Source organism: Oryzias latipes, chromosome 1, assembly GCF_002234675.1.
Source record: "Oryzias latipes chromosome 1, ASM223467v1".
Classification (NCBI taxonomy): domain Eukaryota; kingdom Metazoa; phylum Chordata; class Actinopteri; order Beloniformes; family Adrianichthyidae; genus Oryzias; species Oryzias latipes.
The window spans coordinates 27,826,018-27,845,680 of NC_019859.2; the positions used below are offsets into that span (position 1 = coordinate 27,826,018).

The following is a 19,663-nucleotide window of genomic DNA, read 5'->3' on the forward strand; positions in this document are numbered from 1 at the left end:
ACAGAAGTTGAATCTAGTTATTCGTACTACCAGCCCAGAGCAGGCTGAAGCGGCAAAAGTGGAGGCATCCATAGAAACCTATGTAACATTAAGGCCCGTACACACCGGGACGAATATTCGCCAGGCGTTATTCGCCAGCGTTTTTCGCCACGTTTTTTGTGTTCACACCCAGGCGATTTTCGCTGACGATGAGCCGAGCGAACTTGCAATTTCCTTCCCTGACATTAGATGGCGCTTAATGTAAACAGAAATACTCCTGTACACAAGGTGGCGCTGCACAACTTTACGCTTCTTAAAGTCGCTTTTTACTCAGAAGAAGAGAGCAAGTATTTACGCGCTTGTCAGAATTATACAAAGAAAGCATGAATATTTCAAGCACCGGTAGCTCCAACTGGTGCTTGGTTCGGGGATATTTTAGAATGTCCGTCATTATTTCTTCGCGGCAGTGTAGACGCTACTTGGCGTCTATCTTCTTCGCTGGTATGTGTGCTCAGCAAGGCAGTTTTGTGTTTGAGCGCCCCCAAGTTGTGTTTTACTGTAACTTCAGAAGCTCCAGACACGTGTGCAAAAGTGCCATTCTCATTGGTCTAATATAATTCTACGCGACGCGTCGAAAAAAAAAAAAACGAACCCGAGGCGTTTTTTTTTTTGACGCTTTGATGCGTGGCGTTTTTTCGCGTCGGTGTGCACACTCTCATTGGTGCCCTTTGTTTAGTCACGAGGCGTTAAACGTCGGCGAAAATCGCCGGCGAAATTCGTCCCGGTGTGAACAGGCCTTTAGACTGCTTCACTGCTGTGGGTCAAGCGGAAATAGCATCAATTATTATGTAATTACATGTCTGTTAGACCCAATCCCCACTAAGCTTATTAAAGAAACCCTCCTCCCCCTAATTAATGAATCCATTTTAACCATATTAAATAAATCTTTGGAAACAGGTTATGTGCCACAGTCTTTTAAATATGCAGTCGTTAAACCTCTTCTGAAGAAGCCCAGTTTAGATCTTAGTAACCTGGCCAACTATAGACCAATATTAAACTTTCCCTTTTTTCAAAAATCCTAGAAAGAGTTGTAGTTAAGCAGCTTTACCGCCACCTACAGGACAATAGCCACTTTGAAGATTTTAAGACATTAAGTATTTAATATTTAAGACATTAAATATTAAATATTCAGACCACACCACAGCACTGAAACTGCACTAGTTGGAGTCTCTAATGACCTTTTATTGGCCTCGGAAAAGGGACTACTTTCTATTCTGGTACTGTGAGACCTTAGTGCAGCCTTTGACACTATCAACCACAATATTCTACTCCAAAGATTGGAGTTGAACATTGAGATCAGAGGAACTGCCCTCCAGTGGTTTAAATCCTATTTATTCGATAGATACCAGTTTGTTAATGTAAACTGACAGTCCTCTCATTGCACTCGAGTTAGCTACGGAGTCCCACAGGGCTCAGTTTTAGGACCCATCCTGTTCGTGCTTTAAATGCTGCCCTTAGGAAACATTAGTTGTTAGTAGGGTTCAAGATGTTTAAAGCTGGCGAACGTATGGTGCACTGGGGTTCTGTCCTCTATTCTCATCTACTTCTCTCTTCCTCTCCTCTATTCTTGATCATTTATTTATCATTTAGTTCTCCATCCCCCTGTGTGGTTCAGTGCGATTCATGTACTGTCCCTCTTTCCTGCTCCCCTCTGGGAGAGTGGGGGTGATTCCAGATTCCAGTTGGTTCATCCGTGCTCCTGCACTTGGCAGTGGTCCTCACCTCGTCTCTGGCTTGCCTCTACAACTGTTCCTACACTTGGCTATGGATCCTGCCTCTGGCTTGTCTCGCGTCCCCAGCAGTACCCCAACTCCTCCTGGATGAAGCTCATCTGCTTGACTATTTAAACATGTAGTTGTAGAGTTAGATAAGTTCATTCTTCTCTTCTCTGAGTTCTGGTACATCGCCTGTGTGTCCTGGGGAGGATCCCTCCTTTATGTGGACATCCACGAAGTGTCAGGTAGGGAGGGCTGGTGAGCATGAAGGACCCAAAACGCAGAGACGGGAGGCACACGGTTCCAGGGCAAAGGGGTTTAATTATAATAACAAAAAGGGCTGCCGAGCAGGGAAACCGAAACAAAACTCACTGTGGTAAAAATGGCAAACAGGGCAGAAGACAGACAAGGAAATGACAGACAGGGAAATGACGGTCAGGGAAGAGACTAGGTATGGACCAGCCAAGAGGAAGGCAGAGACAAGACTTAGATCTAAACAGGACTGACAAGACACATGATCTGGAGAGATTGGGACAAGGGAAGTAAAACACAAAAGCATGACAATACAGAAAACCTTCCAAAATAAAACAGGAAACAGAACTCAAACATGACAGAAACAAAAGGAAGCAAAACCTAAGGCAAAGACACCCAAACCATGACAAGAAGTTTCTTTGTTTTTTCCGGAATACGTTTTTTTCAGGAGTTTTTCCTTACCGTGAAAGAGTTTCTAAGGGCAGGGATGCCCAGTTTAGTTTAGTCTGTTTAGTTAGTTCAGTGTAGAATGTTCCTATTGAATTCTATTTATTCATTATCCTTATGATTTTATGTTTACTTTACAAATACCGGTTGAGACGACTGTTGTTGTGAATTTGGGCTGTATAAATAATATTTAAAATTGAAAATAATTAAATTCCACTATATCTGAAATACATCTTAAATATCTTAAAACAGCTAAGAGTGATAAATCCAAATGTATTAATAATCAACCATGATATCAGACACTTGGAATTTGTTGTGTATCAAAATGATTGGGGGAAAAAATGGTGAGACAGGTTTGGACAAAAATTATGATATATTTAAAAAAAATGGTGCGACCACAGGAAGATGTTTGACTCAGGTGTGTCCAGCTAGCATCAAAGTTGTCTTCAATCCTGTAATCAATCAGCCTTCCTGTGTTGTGGTGAGAGGTGCCATTTGATAACATGATGTGTTCTGCACTGAACAAGGACCACAGAAAGAAAAAGACACATTCTCAGAAAATCCAAACAACAACATTAGCCTTTTTTGATGAACACAAAATCCATGCGGGAAATGCCGCAATCTGCATCTTGGCTGCACGTAAATATGTGGGAATAACATCAGCCTTTATTTTGTCAGGACATGACTGGAAACACATATCCACCTGATTGTTTGAACAGTTTCTAAGGACTGAGCGACATTTCTGCTTTGAAAAGCTCACACACCGCCCCAAATCCGCTGTGTGAGCTGGAAGTCTGAGCTCTGCTCAGGCACACGGTTCTCCTGCGTCCGGCAGCCGCTAACCCAGAGCGGTGGGAGGGATCGCAGTCCAAGTCTCCCACACATAACAAAACAACAAAACGCACACGTAACAAAGCATCCTCCCTCTCCCTTAAACACACATTAATAAATCCGGCTGCTCTGCTCAGAGACACGGTTCGCTCGGTCCACCGGCACCCGAGCCTGGAGCGCAGGATCCAGACGTCAGGGGGCACGAAGCGCTCCTCCCCCGCACTCCCCTCATGAGGGGTGTAAGAGAGGGGAGCGGCGCATCGCACCGGGCCTCTGCTGAGCAGCCGGTCGGTCCTGTTTGAGCTCCAAAGCTTTCTCTGGAGGGTAACATCCGTTTATGCATGATGTTAAACCAGAGAGTAGTGACACACGATCGGAATGAACCGTTTACATGCAACACGATCGGATCAACAATCGGCATAACCCACCAATCTCGATCGGAAAGAAATTTTGATCGGGTCTGATCGGGGCAGACTAATCCGAAGGACGAATGCTTCAGATTCGGCCTGAAGGGACCTCTGGCCAGAACCTGCCAGCGCAAGCTGTGGAGCAGCTTGTGCAAAAGCAGTACGCACCAGGACAGGACCTGCACAGACACTGTCAACCCAGCCGTCATTTGGATCTGTGGTGTCAATGAGCCACTCCTGAATTTTTAGTGCTCTCGCATTCTCAGATTTACGGGAACTGAGCGAACACGGCTGAAATACCTTTCCAGTTTTCAAAATAAGTTTAAAACACTGAAAAGTCAAATGAATGATTGAAGGACAAAATACACACTATTCTTATATTAATCAAATAAACATTATTTATGAAAAAAAGGCTGAGATATGATTGGGTGTGTACAAAAATACTCCCAACCATATAGCCCATTCATTTCTGTTCATTGTAAATGTCCAATACTGTTTGGGATTTGTCACAACATAGCATCATATGACAAAGATGGAATTTTTGAAACATTAGCAAAATATTTTGCCATTATCTAGGCCAGTAGCTCCTTTCATTCTCATTTCCTTGACTCTTCAAATGCTCCTTTCATTCTCATCAGGACTATGTTGACTACTAAGACAATAATTTCCAGGCACTTGTAGAAAATATGATTTATTTATGTTTGAAATCCCAAATATTAAACATTTTCACAAGTAATGAGCGTCTTTTTCTGACAGAGATGCAATGTTTGAGACACTGTAGCTAAATATTTTGCCATAATCCAGGTCAGCAGCTGCTTTGATTCTCTTCAGAACTATTTTGGCTACAAAGACTGACATTTCCAGACACTTTTACTGTAGAAAATATTTGACATTTTCACAAAGTCCAATCATCTTTTTCTGACAAAGATGCAATGTTTGAGACACCGTAGTTTAAGATTATGCCATAATCCAGGCCATCAGCTCCTTTCATTCTCATTTCCCTGGACTCTTCAGATACTCCTTTCCTTTGGAATCTTAGGGTAAACCTTGACAGGCATTTTAAACTTGACAGGCAGGTCAGTGCAGTAGTCCAGTCTCATTTTGTGTCACTTGAGGCTAATCAGCAAAGTTAAGCCATGTCTTCCTGCTCATGCTCTGGAACAAGTGGTCCATGCTTTGATATTCTCTGGACTGGACTACTGTAACTCTCTGTACAGTGGCATTGACCAGTCTCTGCTCCTCCATCTCCAGCTGGTTCAGAATTAAGTGGCCTGCCTATTACCGTGGGTAGACGGTGTGAGCAAATTACTCCACTTTTACACTCTTTTCACTGGCTGCCTGTGTCTTTTAGAATTGTTTTTAAGACTTTACTGCTGGTTTTTAAGTGTTTGAATGGTCTGGCACCTCTGTATCTCTCTGAGCTGTTCCATGTGTATCGTCCAAGTCGAGTCCTATGACCTGAAGATCCAATGCTTTTAACCCTTGTACTATCTTAGATGACCCCACCCTTACATTGACGTGTTCTTCCTACCATGACAAAGGTGGATAAAGGTGGAAAGATTTCATGTAATCCATGGACACCAGTGAGGTTCACAAATCAGTGAAGAAAAAAGGTTCAGCGCACTGTCTAGTGGGTCTAGATGACCCAACTCCCAACGTTAAAGTGCCTAGGATATAGCACAAGGGTTAATGGTTCCCAGGACTCTGTTTGTGACTCGGAGAGATGGAGCCTTTTCAGTTGCAGCTCCCTAATTCTGGAATGCTCTCTCTTTTATGTGTGGTCTTCCAGAACCTTTAGTAATTTTAAAACACTTTTAAAAACTCATCTTTTTACTCAGGCTTTTAACTCCAGTGAGCATGTTTAGTGGGTCAGCTTGTTAATGTGAATTTTATTATTTTATTGTTTTTATCTTGCATTGCTTTTAATGTTTAATTGATTTTCAAAACAGGAAGGGGAAAAAGCATGGACTAATTTGGAGAATGGTCCGGATGACTTTTTTGACTTCTGGAATTAGGAATATTGGTAATGAAATCCATTGCTATGTGGGACCAAGGACGACAGGGCACAGGTAGAGGCCTAAGAAGACCTGCTAGCAGATGACAAGGATCCTTCATTCTGGCACATACTGGGCACGAAGAAACAAAGCTCCTTGTAGGGCAAAATCCTAAACTACAGTGTCTCAAATATTGTTTCTGTCAGAAAAAGACGATTAGACTTTGCGAAAATGTAAAATATATGGGATTTCAAACAAGAATAACTCAAATTTTCTACAGTAAAAGTGTCTGGAAATGTCATTCTGAGCAGCCAACATAGTTCTGAAGAGAATGAAAGGAGCTGCTTACCTGGATTATGGCAAGATCTTAAACTACAGTGTCTCAAACATTGCATCTCTGACAGAAAAAGACGCTCATTACTTGTGAAAATGTTTAATATTTGGGATTTCAAACATGAATAACTCAAATTTTCTACAATAAAAATGCCTGGAAATGATTGTCTCTGTAGCCAACATAGTTAGAAGCTGCTGGCCTGGATTATGGCAAAATCTTAAACTACAGTGTCTCAAACATAGCATCTTTGTCAGAAAAAGACTATTGGACTTTGTGAAAATGTAAAATTTTGGAAATTTCAAACATGAATAACTCAAAATTTCTACTGTTAATGTGTCTGGAAATGATTGTATAAGTAGCCAAAATAGTCCTGAAGAGAATAAAAGGAGCTGCTGGCCTGGACTATGGCGAAATGTTATGCTACAGTGTCTCAAATATTGCATCTCTGTCAGAAAAAGATGATTGGACTTTATGAAAATCTAAAATATTTAGGATTTTAAACATGAATAACTCAAGTTTTCTACTGTTAATGTGTCTGGAAATGATTGTATAAGTAGCCAAAATAGTCCTGAAGAGAATAAAAGGAGCTGCTGGCCTGGACTATGGCGAAATGTTATGCTACAGTGTCTCAAATATTGCATCTCTGTCAGAAAAAGATGATTGGACTTTATGAAAATCTAAAATATTTAGGATTTTAAACATGAATAACTCAAGTTTTCTACTGTTAATGTGTCTGGAAATGATTGTATAAGTAGCCAAAATAGTCCTGAAGAGAATAAAAGGAGCTGCTGGCCTGGACTATGGCAAAATGTTTTGCTACAGTGTCTCAAATATTGCATCTCTGTCAGAAGTCTCCACTTCTATATGATTCTCAAAAATCATACATAATAACATGTCCACATGGGAATAATTAAACTACATTTACAATTAACATAAATGAATAGTAGTATGTTTATACACACCCAATCTTATTTCAACCCTTTTCATAATATTTTTTCATTTGATTAACATAAGAATAGTGTGTATTTTGTCTTTCAATCATTCATTTGACTTTTCAGTGTTTTAAACATATTTTGAAAACTGGAAAGGGATTTCAGCCGTGTTCGCCGTAAAACTGAGAATGCAAGAGCACTAAAAATTGAGGAGCGGCTCATTTGACAACACAGATCCGAATGACGGTAGGCTTTTTTTTTTTTTTAAACTTGTCCTGTCCAACAGCTAGGCAGGCAGATGAGAGCTGAGGGCCTCTTGTGTTGGACATATTTTACTTTAACAAGAGGGGTTATTAATCTTCAGACAAACCAAAGGTATGACTGAATAAACCCCTTTTGTAATTGAGGCCAAACTTTATTAATTTCAACCATGTTTGGAAATCTTTGGTGTTGGACCGGACGGAAAAGGAAAGAAGGGAAGAAAAGAGAGGGATGTTAGAGAGGGGGGGTGATAGTGAGAGGGGGGGGTAAGACCATGAAGCAGCATAGAGCAGACAGGTTTACTGATTGTTTATCATTACGGTACGGTTCAAATGTAGTACAAAAAGGGCGGGGCCTGTCCACACACACTCAAATGTTATCAACACACCTGCTAGCTGCAAAAATGTCCACATGTCAACATGTACACAAAACAGATAGTGTTCACAAACGCAAACCTATGCCTTTAAACCAACAAGTGTGAAATCTTTCATTCATTCAATCATGCAAACTATTAGTGCAAAGGTGAGCTAACACCTGTGTTCAGGTGAGTGTTTATGTTCTTCTAAAATGGATGGTGGAATGTGAAAAGGAGGAGGAGCGCCCAGCCACCCCCACACCCAGACCCCCGCCGCAACAGCAGCGGCAGCCGGAATCCCCCCAACGCCACACGGAACAGGCAGGGAACAACCGCCCCCCGGGCGACAAAGACCGCCACCCAGGCCAGGGCCAGCAGGACCGCCGCGAGGCCCCCAGAGCCAGAGAGCAGGGAGGCGCGGAGGGAAAGAGAGCGCCGCCCCAGCCCAACCAGGAAAGCAGCCCCCCCGCCGCGCCGGGAGAGCCCAACGCAGGGCCCCACCGGAGAAGGACGCCCACAGCCCCAGACGAGCACCCCACCACCACCCAGGAGTTCCGGGCATCCCCCGGAACCCCAGGTACGAGCCAGGACCCCCCAAGGAAGACCCGCTCCGCACTCCAGGCAGCCACCCACCCGGCCCACGGTTGGTCCAGGGAGGTGCAAGGCAGGGGCCCGCCGCCCCCGCCCAGGAGGGGGGAACCCCGGGGAAAAAAGGGGGCCCACAAGGGGTGTTGTAAATATGGCCCGACCAGGCTCGGCCACTGTTGGAAGTTTGGCGGGGCCCAGCGCTCAGGGGCAAGGACCAGGACCCACCCCCCAGGGACACGAACACCCCCGGCTCAGGTGTAATGTGAACCCCCCCACCGCGCGGAGAGAGCATCGCCGGGCCCAGGAAGCCGGCACCCAGGGGACACGGCCGCCGTCGCCAAGGGGCCCGCACCCCCCACCAGGGAAGGGGTAGGGGACAGATGGACCCAGGTCCCACCTTCCTTGCAAAATGTGTGTGCGTGTATGTTTGTTTGACAGGGTGTGTGTGTGCATGTGTGTGTGTTTATGTTGGAATGTATATATTGAAGGGGGAGGGGTGTGTGTACTAAGGGGGTGCAGTTAAAATTGGCGAGTAGGGCACTAAGGGGACATCTCCTGATTACTCACAGTGATGTCCCCTCACCCTCCCCACCAAGGGGCCCTAAATGTCTGAGGTGCAGTTGAAATTGGCGGGTAGGGTGCTAGGAGGACATCTGCTGCTTGCTGGCAGTGATGTCCAAGCACCCCTCCTACCAAGGACCCTACATGTCTAAGGTGCAAATAAAACCGAAAGAGGGGGGGCCCACTCCATACGGCAACCATAGGAGGGGGGCCACTGCCAAGTAGCTCCCCCCCAAGGCGCATCGCAGGCTAGACCCCCCACCCCCTCACCCTAATATGAGGTTATATGAGGAAGGGGGTAAGTTGGGGACAGCTGGTAGACTGTCCCCCGGTGGGAATGATGGTAGGCTTGACGGCAGTACACAGACGGCGCAGAAGACAAGACGATGCACGCAAAGCCTTCGGCGAGAGGGAGCAGACATTAACCTGAAGGGCCTGATGGTCGACTGTGGTGCAACTTCAAATATCATCACTCTGATCTCCAGAAGTTCTGACGTTTTGATGTGAATTTCCAGGCCGGATCACACTGTGTGGAGCTGGATGATGGCACAAAGTGTAAAGGGGTGGCGGAGCGTTGCGGTGACGCTGAGGTCTGTCTGATTGACAGCAGAGGCAGATGGGTGAAGGCTCTGTTGAAGCAGGCCTTGTAAATCCCATCCTACCTAAAGGGCATCTTCTTGGTGAAAGCAGCAACAAATGGTGGAGCAACTGTAATCTTCAAGAAAAGAAAGCATGTATTGATTCACAGAGACGTTACGAAATTTCATATTTATGTACATGAAAGGTTATATTATTTACACACAGGTAACGATGGAACTTATGCTAATCAGTGTGATGACCAATGTAAAGGATGCTTTGAAATGCAGACATGGCATGAAATTCTTGGACAGTTGCCATGCAGATATTAGAGTAGTTGCAGAATGTTGTTGATGTCATGAAAATCAAAGGTTGAACTGCTAAACTTCCAACATGTGAAGTGTGCACTGAGGGTAAACTTTACCAAACCAGAAATGGAGAGCCTGATGTTCATACTGACCTGACTGGACCACTGCACCCAGAATCCAGAGATGGTCACAGATATGCAGTTTCATTTACTGGTGATTTTTCTAGTGCAATCTATGTGTATTTCATAAAGAATAAGAATGAGGCTGTTCTGGCTACAGAAATGTTTCTGGCTGATATTGCTCCATATGGAAAAGTAAAATGTTTTAGATCTGACAATGGCACTGAGTTTACTGGAAAAGCTTAGGACCTTCTGCGTAAGCATTGCATTAGACATGAGACGTCGGCTCCATACTCGCCACATCAGAATGGTACTGCAGAGCGTAACTGGCGTACTCTTTTTGACATGGCAAGATGTATGCTGATTGAAAGTGATCTGCCCACACAGTTGTGGACCTATGTTGACTGCTGCTTTGGTGAGAAACAGATGTTTTAATAAACGCATAGAGCAGACACCGATTGAGGCATTTTCAGATTGACGGCTAATCTGTCCTGGAATGCAAAAGTTTGGCACAGACTGTTTTGTTTACAAACAGAATTAAAGTAAACTAGACCCAAGGTGGGAAAAGGGTGCTTTCATTGGCTATGATAAAAATAGGCCTGCTTATATTGTTTATTTTCCTGACACTAAGAAAGTGCAGCAGCAGTTAATTTTTTGTCAAAAACATGTGTAGAGCAAAAGACCCAGACTCTAACAATGCCTGAAGAGAACTTTATTGAGTATAAGCCAAAATATTCAGATCACAGTGTTAAAATGGAAGAACAACCTGATATAAGTGATCAATATGAAGTGATTCCTGTCCCACCACAGTCAGAAGAAGTCAAGCATGATCCAGAATCTAGACTTACCCTTCTAGAGAAAGAAGGAAGCCAGACAGGTACACTGACTGTACCATGACTAAAACCTTGTTTGAAGAAACTGAGCACATTCAGAATAACTTTGATTATTGCTACAAAATCACATGCAACATACCGGTTCCATTCAGAGAAGCTGTAAGCTCTGATAAATCTAGTGAATGGATCAAAGCACTGAATGAGGAAATGGCTTCACTAAAGGAAAATCAGACATTCAGTTTAGTGCAGGTGCCTGAAGGCAGAAGCATTGTGGGCGGCCGATGGGTGTATGCCATCAAAAGCAACATTGATGGAACAGAGAACTATAAGGCCCGATACGTTGGAAAAGGATATAGCCAGAAGATGGGAATAGACTATGAGGAGACATTTTCTCCTACAGCCAGTCTGACAGGTGTGCTGATGCAAAAAGCTGTCCAGGAGACAGATTGGACAGGAGTGAGATTTATATGGAACAACCAAAGGGGTAAAAGGTGAAGTCTCACACAAATAAGAAATCGGTTTACAAGTTGGACCTGTATGGTCCCTGTATGGAACCTGTATGGTTTAAAACAATCTGGCAGAAACTGGAATAAAGTGTTTCATGATCATTTAGACCAAAATTAGTTTGTACAGAACCAGCTGACCACTGTGTTCATTCAAGGGAAACTGTACATGACAAGGTCATTTTCAGTAGGGTGGATGATGTAATCATTGCAGTAAGTGATAATCATGTGTTAAAGATTGTGAAGAACATGCTTACTGCAAGGTTTAAAATGAAAGATTTTGGACAACTAAGACATTTTCTTGGTATTGATTTTGATCAAACACATGACCATGTAATCATGTCACAGAAAAGATATGCAATAAAAATCCCAGAGAGGTTTGACATGCTTAACTGTAAGCAGACGTCCACACCATGTGAACAGAAATTTGACCATACAGGTGGAGAAATTCTGAGTGATGTTACCAAGTACAGGGAGACAGTAGGTAGCCTCATCTATCTCACTATGTGTACCAGACCTGATTTAAGTTTTGTTGTTTCCAAACTGTCCCAACATTTTAGCAATCCCAAAACACAGTAGTGGAGCACAGTGAAACATGTTTTGAGATACCAAAAAGGTACAAGTGAGAAGACTCTATGTTTTAGAAAAAGTGAAAACCTTGGTATTTGAGCTTATAGTGATGCAGATTGGGCTTCTGATGTACAAGACGGACGATGAACAACAGGTTACTGTGTAAACCTAAGTGAAGAGGCAACATTAGTTTCCTGGAAAACAAAGAAGGAGCCTACTGTGGCGCTATCTACCTGTGAGGCAACCTGTGAGTATGTGACTTTGGCTGAAACCATCCAGGAATGTTTGTACTTAAAAAACTGCTAGAAGGAATGGATGAATATCCATATGCACTTCCAAAGGTGTACGAAGACAACCAAGGTACTATAGCCTTTGCCAGATACCCAGCTAGCAGACAAAGGTGCAAACATGTTAAAATAATGTACCACTTTATCAGATTCAATTCAGTTTATTTCAATTCAATTCAATTTTATTTGTATAGCCCACATTCACAACAATAGTCGTCTCGCTGGCCTTCGTATCGGTAATTGAAAAAGCAAAACATAAAATCAAAAGGATCATGAATACATAGAACTCAATAGGAAAATAATAAATTGAACTAACAAACAGACTAGACTAAACTCGTCCCTGCCCTTAGACCCCCCCCCCCTTCGGGGTAAGGAAAAACTCCAAAAATCGATTCCGGAAAAAACGAAGAAACCTCAGGGGTGTCCACATGAAGGAGGGATCCTCCCCCAGGACGTACGGGCGCTTCACCAGATCTCATAGAAAAGAATGAACTTATCTTACTCTAAAACTACATATTTAAAGTCCAGCAGACGAGCTTCATCCAGATATAGTTGGCGGGACGGCCGGGGGCGCAAGTCGAGCTGGAGACAGGATCCACAGCCAGGTGTAGGAGCAGGAGGAGAGATGAGGTACACGGCCAGGTACAGAGCAAAGACGAGCCAGAGGCAGGATCCACAGCCAGGTGTGGGGGCAGTAGCAGAGGCAAGCCAGAAAGGCCGTTCACATTTCCAATTAAATGCTAACTTTTGTGATCTCCTGTGTGACCGTGAAATGACCCAGAAATGACCCGCATGTGAAGAAGAGTACTCAACGGTGAACAACGTTACGCGTTGTTTGTGGAAGTAGCTAACGTTAGCAATGGATGTCGACAACAGTGTTGTCAACAGCGGAGCTATTTTTGCATTATTATATTTATTTTCACAAAGGAGCCAGCACAATTTCAGGTTTCTATGGATGCCTCCACTTTTGCCGCTTCAGCCTGCTCTGGGCTGATAGAAGGAATAACTAGATTCAACTTCTATCTAAAATTTAAGATTTTACTATCGAAAAATGTAAGAAAAACATCAGAGCTGAGAGAAAACAGAATATGTGTTTCTACTGAGCTCTGAGCAATTGTACTAAAAAGAAATCATGGATTATTTCCATTCTCTGACATTAAGGTTGAATAGTACTGGCTTCTAGCTCTACACAGAGCTTTTTTTTTTATAATTTAATAGGCTATGTTTCCAGGAATTCAGAGACTGCTCTGAACCGGAGCTGCGCCATTCTATTTCCAACTTACAGGTTACTTGTTTAAGAGAAAGTGTTTCAGCGTTCAACCACGGTGCTACTCGGTTTTGTCTAACCAACTTAGGTTTCAGGGGGGCAACAACATCAAGAGTACTCCTGAGGGCTTGTAAGGCATCATTAACGAACTGGTCATTTATACTGGGACTGTTGCTATGGGAGCTGGTCTCAGAATATTTGCTCAGCATGTTACTAAGTATTGGTTTAACTGTGAGTTTAAACTAAAACACAGAACGATCAGATAAGGTTCTTCTAAGCTGTTTTTATTCACTGGGGCAGTAGCATGTTCTAATGTAAACTGGAAGGTAATCAGAAAGTGATCAAAAATGATGGGGTTATGAGGAAGGACACTCAGCTGGCCAATCTCTATACCATGGGTTAAAACAAGGTACAGGGTGTGCTTATGACAGTGATTTACATTTTGGGTGAAACCAACATGATGTAATAAAGCTTCAAAGGCATTTCTAAATAGTCAATGGGGTCATCAACATAAATATTACAATTCCCTTGTAATATAATTTGATCAGAATCTAAAATAGTAGTCGATAGGAAGTCGGAAAACTCCGTAAAAAATTCAGAATACGGGCCGGGGGGGGGGGGGGGGGTAGATAAATAAAACAAGTTTTCGAGTCTTCCTGTTTGGGTGATTTATAGACAACATGATACTTTCAAATGTTATAAACATATTTTACTTAAGGGATGAGAAATGAGCTAGACTGTGATATTACTGCCAAGCCACCTCCTTTCCCTGAACTCCTGGATTTCTGATAGTCAGCATAAGTGTGTGTGGGGAGGTGCTTCATTCAGTCTAACATAAGCCGCGTTTACATGGGCAAAAGTAATCGGAAAGAACGCCTGATTGGAAGAAAAATGCGTCATGTAAACACGTCGTTCGGAATACTCTGCCCCGATCAGACTCCTTCGGATCAAAATTTCTTTCCGATCGAGATGGATGGGTTATACCGATTGTTGATTCGATCGTTGTTCATGTAAACAGTACATTCCGATCGTGGGTCACTACTGCCCTTTTTTACGTCATGCATAGACGGTGTTTTGCTCCAGAGAAAGCTTTGGAGCGCATACGGGACGGACCAGCTGCTCTGCGGACGCCACGTGCAAAGCGCCGCTCCGCTCTCGCCCTGCTGGCTCTCCCCTCTCTTTCACCCCTCACAAGGGATATGCGGGGGAGGAGCGCTTCGTGCCCACGGACGTCTGGACCCGGCACCCGAGCTCTGCGTTCGGGTGCCAGTGGACCGAGTGAACCTCTCTGAGCAGGGCAGCCGGATTTATTAATATGTGTTTGAGGGGAGGATGCTTTGTTACATGTGCGTTTTGTTGTTTTGTTATGTGTGAGAATTTGGACTGCGAGCCGTCCCGCCGCTCTGGGTTAGCGGCTGCCGGCTTCAGGAGGACCGTGTGTTCGAGCAGAGCTCAGGCCGCCAGTTCACACAGCAGCTTTGGGGCAGTGTGTGAGCTTTTCAAAGCAGAAATATCGCTTAGTCCTTAGAAACTGTTCAAACAATCACATGGAATTGTGTTTCCAGCTGTGCCTCGACAAAATAAAGGCTGATGTTATTCCCACATGTTTACGTGCAGCCAAGATGCAGATTGCAGCTTTTCCCGCATGGTCCTGGATTTTGTTTCCATCAAAAGGCTAATGTTGTTAGCGCGTGTTAGCCTCTCTTAACCCTGGCTTCTTCCAGCTCCGTTCTTCCACAAAAAAGCACTGACCACACGGATTAAAAATAAAACGATGAGCGAACAGGCGCTTCATAATATTCATTACATTAATAAAAAGCACGTTTGGAAGATCGTCTCGTATATTACCGAGCTGCTGCATAAAATGTGTGGCAGCAGTTTGTTTACAACGGGACTCATTTCCGCTTACGGTATTTTCAACACTACTGCGCATGCCCAAATGATTTATTCCGACCAAAAGTGTGGCCCATGTGAACGTTTGTTCTAATCGGAAAAAGGTTTTCTGTGCCCATTTGCACGGTTGGATTTTAACCCGACTATTGATCCGATCAAGATATTTTGCCCATGTAACCGCGGCTATAGTTATCCTGTTGGAACCATGTTTCTGTTAAGGCTAGTAGACTAAGTTTGTTATCTTTAATGAACTCATTGAGTAAAAGGGACTTTGAGGAAATGGATCTAACGTTTAATAAACCACATTTAATGACATCATAGTTCTTGAGGGGCTGTAAGGTAGCACGAGAGCGTGTGTACCAGGGATGCCCAAATGCCTGCCTTAAGGGCCGATGTCCAACATGTTCTTCAACCAAGCTTCCATTGAATATCCTTATTGGCTAAACACTCCTGATCCATTTGGATCAGGTGTAAATTTGGGCACCTCTGGTGTAAACAGAGAGCTCTCAACAACTGGGAGGGGAAGAGGGGGAACGGTCTGCACCAAGGGTCCCGCCCACAGCTCAGAGGCTAATGACCTTCTGCTGCTCTGCAGAAATATGTTCTAGAAAACAACAAAGGATTTTTTATTTTGTCTAAAAATGACAAAATCAAAAATCCAAAGACCACTAGGAACACTTTTACAATAGATCAAAAGATCAGATTGGGACTTTAAAGGACGAAACTCCACTAACACTCATGAATTGGACATTAAAGTTTTCTTTAAGCCACATTACACATTCTCTATTACATAAATGCTTTTTGTGACCTCATTTAATAACAACTTTAAGGATTTCACAGAATCTGTAGTCAGAAATCTAACTTCAAACAAGTGAAGAAATGTCTGTTCTTATCTCTAACCACTAGAGGGTGCTATCGTACATTCCTCAGAAATTGTTTCAAATTCTATTTGCAAAGTAGATCAACTGATCTTTCTCCTCTTATGTCAGTCATTGTTAAACATTCCCCTCACACCCTCAAATTGTTGAGTCATCAGGGGGAACTTTTAGAAATTGTTCAAAAGACCAATTATCTGAAAGACTAAAGAAGCATAACTGCTTTCAGAAGAAACACACATCTCTGTGATGAATTGGTGAAGGCAAAAATGTGTTCTTTAACTCAGCCAAAACACAGGTCTTTCATACAATCTTTCCAACACAGGATGTGGATTTATAGTTTCTACAACGTTCATCTGTCACAATGCAGCAGCAGTCCACATTCCAGGAATTGTTGACTTGCACTAAGTGTGGGATGCAGTATTTGGATGAAACAGGGTACACCTTGTAGGTCAGGTTCACTCAGCACTGACACACATAATGAAACACAAAAACACACACACTCATGTTGTATTGTATCAGTCAAATCTGTCCAACACAAGAAACCCTCAGCTAACGTCTGTTTGTTCAGCTGGACAGGGTTATAGTTATAAAAATAGCAATAACAGTTGAGTATTACTTTTTCAAACAAGTCTTTGTTTTTCCATTTTCTTTCTTTAAATTGGTTATATATTTCCTATTTTTTCGCATTAGTTTGGAGCGCTGATTTATTTTTATTCTGTGCTTTTTTTTAACATATTCTTGTAATGTTAACTAAACAATCACCATGAGTGTCTAAACTGTATCTCATATATTTAACAGTTGAGTGTAATGACTAAATAGAACATAAGTGAAGGTATGTAGTGAAGGTATATGGCTGCACGGTGGCGCAGTGGTTAGCGCTCTTGCCTCACAGCAAGAAGGTCTCTGGTTCAAGTCCCGACTGGGGGACCTGAAAAACTACATCAACAGGGGACCTTTCTGTGTGGAGTTTGCATGTTCTCCCCATGTATGCGTGGGTTCTCTCTGGGGTCTCCGGCTTCCTCCCACCATACAAAAACATGCTTCATAGGTTAATTTGCAACTCTAAATTGTCCCTAGGTGTGAGTGTGAAAGTGAATGGGTGTGTGTTTGTGGACATTCTACCCTGACACAGACTGGCGACCTGTCCAAGTTGTCCCCTGCCTTCGCCCACAAGTGGCCGGGAGAGGCTCCGGCAGCCCCGTGACCCCGAAAGGGAAAAACAGTTAAGAAAATGAATGAAGTGAAGGTATGAATGTCATTGGCTATCCTTTTCAATTTGTAGTAACTTAAACTTAAAACAGATTTCTTGAAGAAAATCATGTTTTAGATGTTTCTAACATGATTTTTTGGCATTTGTCTGATGATGGAGGATATCTACAATGAAAATTAAGTTCTGACTTGCATTTCTGAGTTTTTCTTTCGTTCAAATTGCTGTTAATGAGGTGCAGACAAAAACATGCTCTTAAAGAAAATAGCTTATTTGTGATGTGGAAATAATGCAGAGGAGGTCACAAGCTCCCTGTTCCGCTCCATTTTGACGCATCCAGTTAACTAGATCCGTACGTCTTTGTTTACCTTGTCTGAGCTGGTCTCTGGCTCAAAACTGTTCGGCTAGATAGCTGCTAGGTTGGGTTTACAAAGGCTGTAAGCTAATGGGAGACCATGTAAACAGACAGCTCTATATAATGATCCACCCATCAAGGGAGAAGATTAGCCCAGTTACTATTACAAAGCATGTAGGCAAAATTACCAGCTTTTTTGTAAGCTCATAAGAAATCATGCTTTTCTGTGATGTAAAAATGTATTCCTTCCAGTGTCTTTGGCTCTTCAAATACACACATCCTTAAAGTTAATATTTTACTCTAGCATATGCTGACACCTATTTTACTTTGAAACTAATCTACATTTCTTTGCTCCAGTATCAACAGTTAAGTAAGAGGTTTCTTGAATCATGAAAAGATTTCTTCAGTTTTACATCACTAAACATAAACAATGGACAGACCTGCAGTCTCTAAGAAACTTTCAGCCATTTATAATGGTTTAGGTTTAATTATTTTCTCTCTTTTCTTTGGACCTTGACATGTTTTTTTTAATGTTTGATAACTTATCCTTTTCATACGGTGGCCCAGAAGGGTCACAACACAACACATTAACTTTATACACAACACACTAACTTTACACACAAAACATTAACTTTACACAGAACACACTAACTTTACACACAACACACTAACTTTACACACAACACACTAACTTTACACACAACAGATTAACTTTACACACAACACATTAACTTTACACACAACACATTAACTTAACACACAACACATTAACTCAACACAACACAATAACTCACAACACATTAACTCAAAACACAACACATTAACTCACAACACAACACAATAACTTACAACACAACACAATAACTCACAACACAACACATTAACTCACAACACAACACATTAACTCACAACACATTAACTCATGGCCCAGAAGGGTCACAACACAACACATTAACTTACCTCACAACACATTAACTCACAACGGAAGTAAAGCAGCAATTGAAGTGCTTTTATTCTGAAATTTCTACTGGGCTGAGCAGCTAACTACCTAACAGAAAGTAATGTCACAGTGAGCTGTGGAGGGAGCTGCACGCGCGCTCCTCTCCTCTCCTTTTTTCCGCTCCGTCCTCTCACACAGGCACGTGCAGTCCCCAACACACGCACACACAGGATGGAGCGGAAAAAAGGAGAGGAGCGCGCGTGCAGCGACAGAGGGGGGTGTCAGAGCGGAGGGAGGAGTGTGTGTTCATATTGTGTGTGTTTAGAGGAAGGAGAACCGTAGTAAAGACAAAGTTTCTGGCAACACTGCTGCTAGCTTCTCTTGTAGCAATAACATGCTCCCTCCACAGCTCACTGTGACATTACTTTCTGTTAGGTAGTTAGCTGCTCAGCCCAGTAGAAATTTCAGAATAAAAGCACTTCAATTGCTGCTTTACTTCCGTTGTGAGTTAATGTGTTGTGAGGTAAGTTAATGTGTTGTGTTGTGACCCTTCTGGGCCATGAGTTAATGTGTTGTGTTGTGAGTTAATGTGTTGTGTTGTGAGTTATTGTGTTGTGAGTTAATGTGTTGTGTTGTGAGTTATTGTGTTGTGTTGTGAGTTAATGTGTTGTGTTGTGAATTAATATGTTGTGTTGTGAGTTAATGTGTTGTGTTGTGAGCTATTGTGTTGTGTTGTGAGTTAATGTGTTGTGTGTAAAGTTAATGTGTTGTGTATAAAGTTAATGTGTTGTGTGTAAAGTTAATGTGTTGTGTGTAAAGTTAATGTGTTGTGTGTAAAGTTAGTGTGTTGTGTATAAAGTTAATGTGTTGTGTTGTGACCCTTCTGGGCCACCGTATTTGCAGGTTTTTATTTGGCAAAATAGAAGCAAAATCCCAAATAACATAGCCCAGGTTGGTACATTTTATTCTGCATACATTGTTTGACAGAAAAAAACAAAAAGGAGAAGTTTTTTCTTTCTTTATTGCTGACATGCAAACACTCTGAACTGTTCTAGCATCTCATCTAAGCCCATGCATGTGGCTCTGTGTTCATCCCCTTGACACTCCTCTGCTGTTGGCCAATACTCAATCCAAGTTCTCTCTCCAAGGACGTACTGATATCTGAAAGCAAAGAAGAAGTGGACGAACAATTAAATCTTGATTAAACCTGT

The 19,663-nt window shown here is 42.6% G+C and overlaps 1 protein-coding gene across 1 annotated transcript in view; it reads right to left on the minus strand.

Moving 5' to 3' along the window:
* Window positions 1-19,455: 19,455 nt before the first annotated feature.
* The window catches only part of c3-2 (complement component C3-2), a gene marked incomplete in the record, with an annotated part of 170,209 nt that continues 170,001 nt past the window's right edge, over window positions 19,456-19,663 (minus strand). The window contains 1 exon segment of the mRNA XM_023959901.1: window positions 19,456-19,613. Within this exon segment, the coding sequence (XP_023815669.1) occupies window positions 19,472-19,613 (142 nt within the window).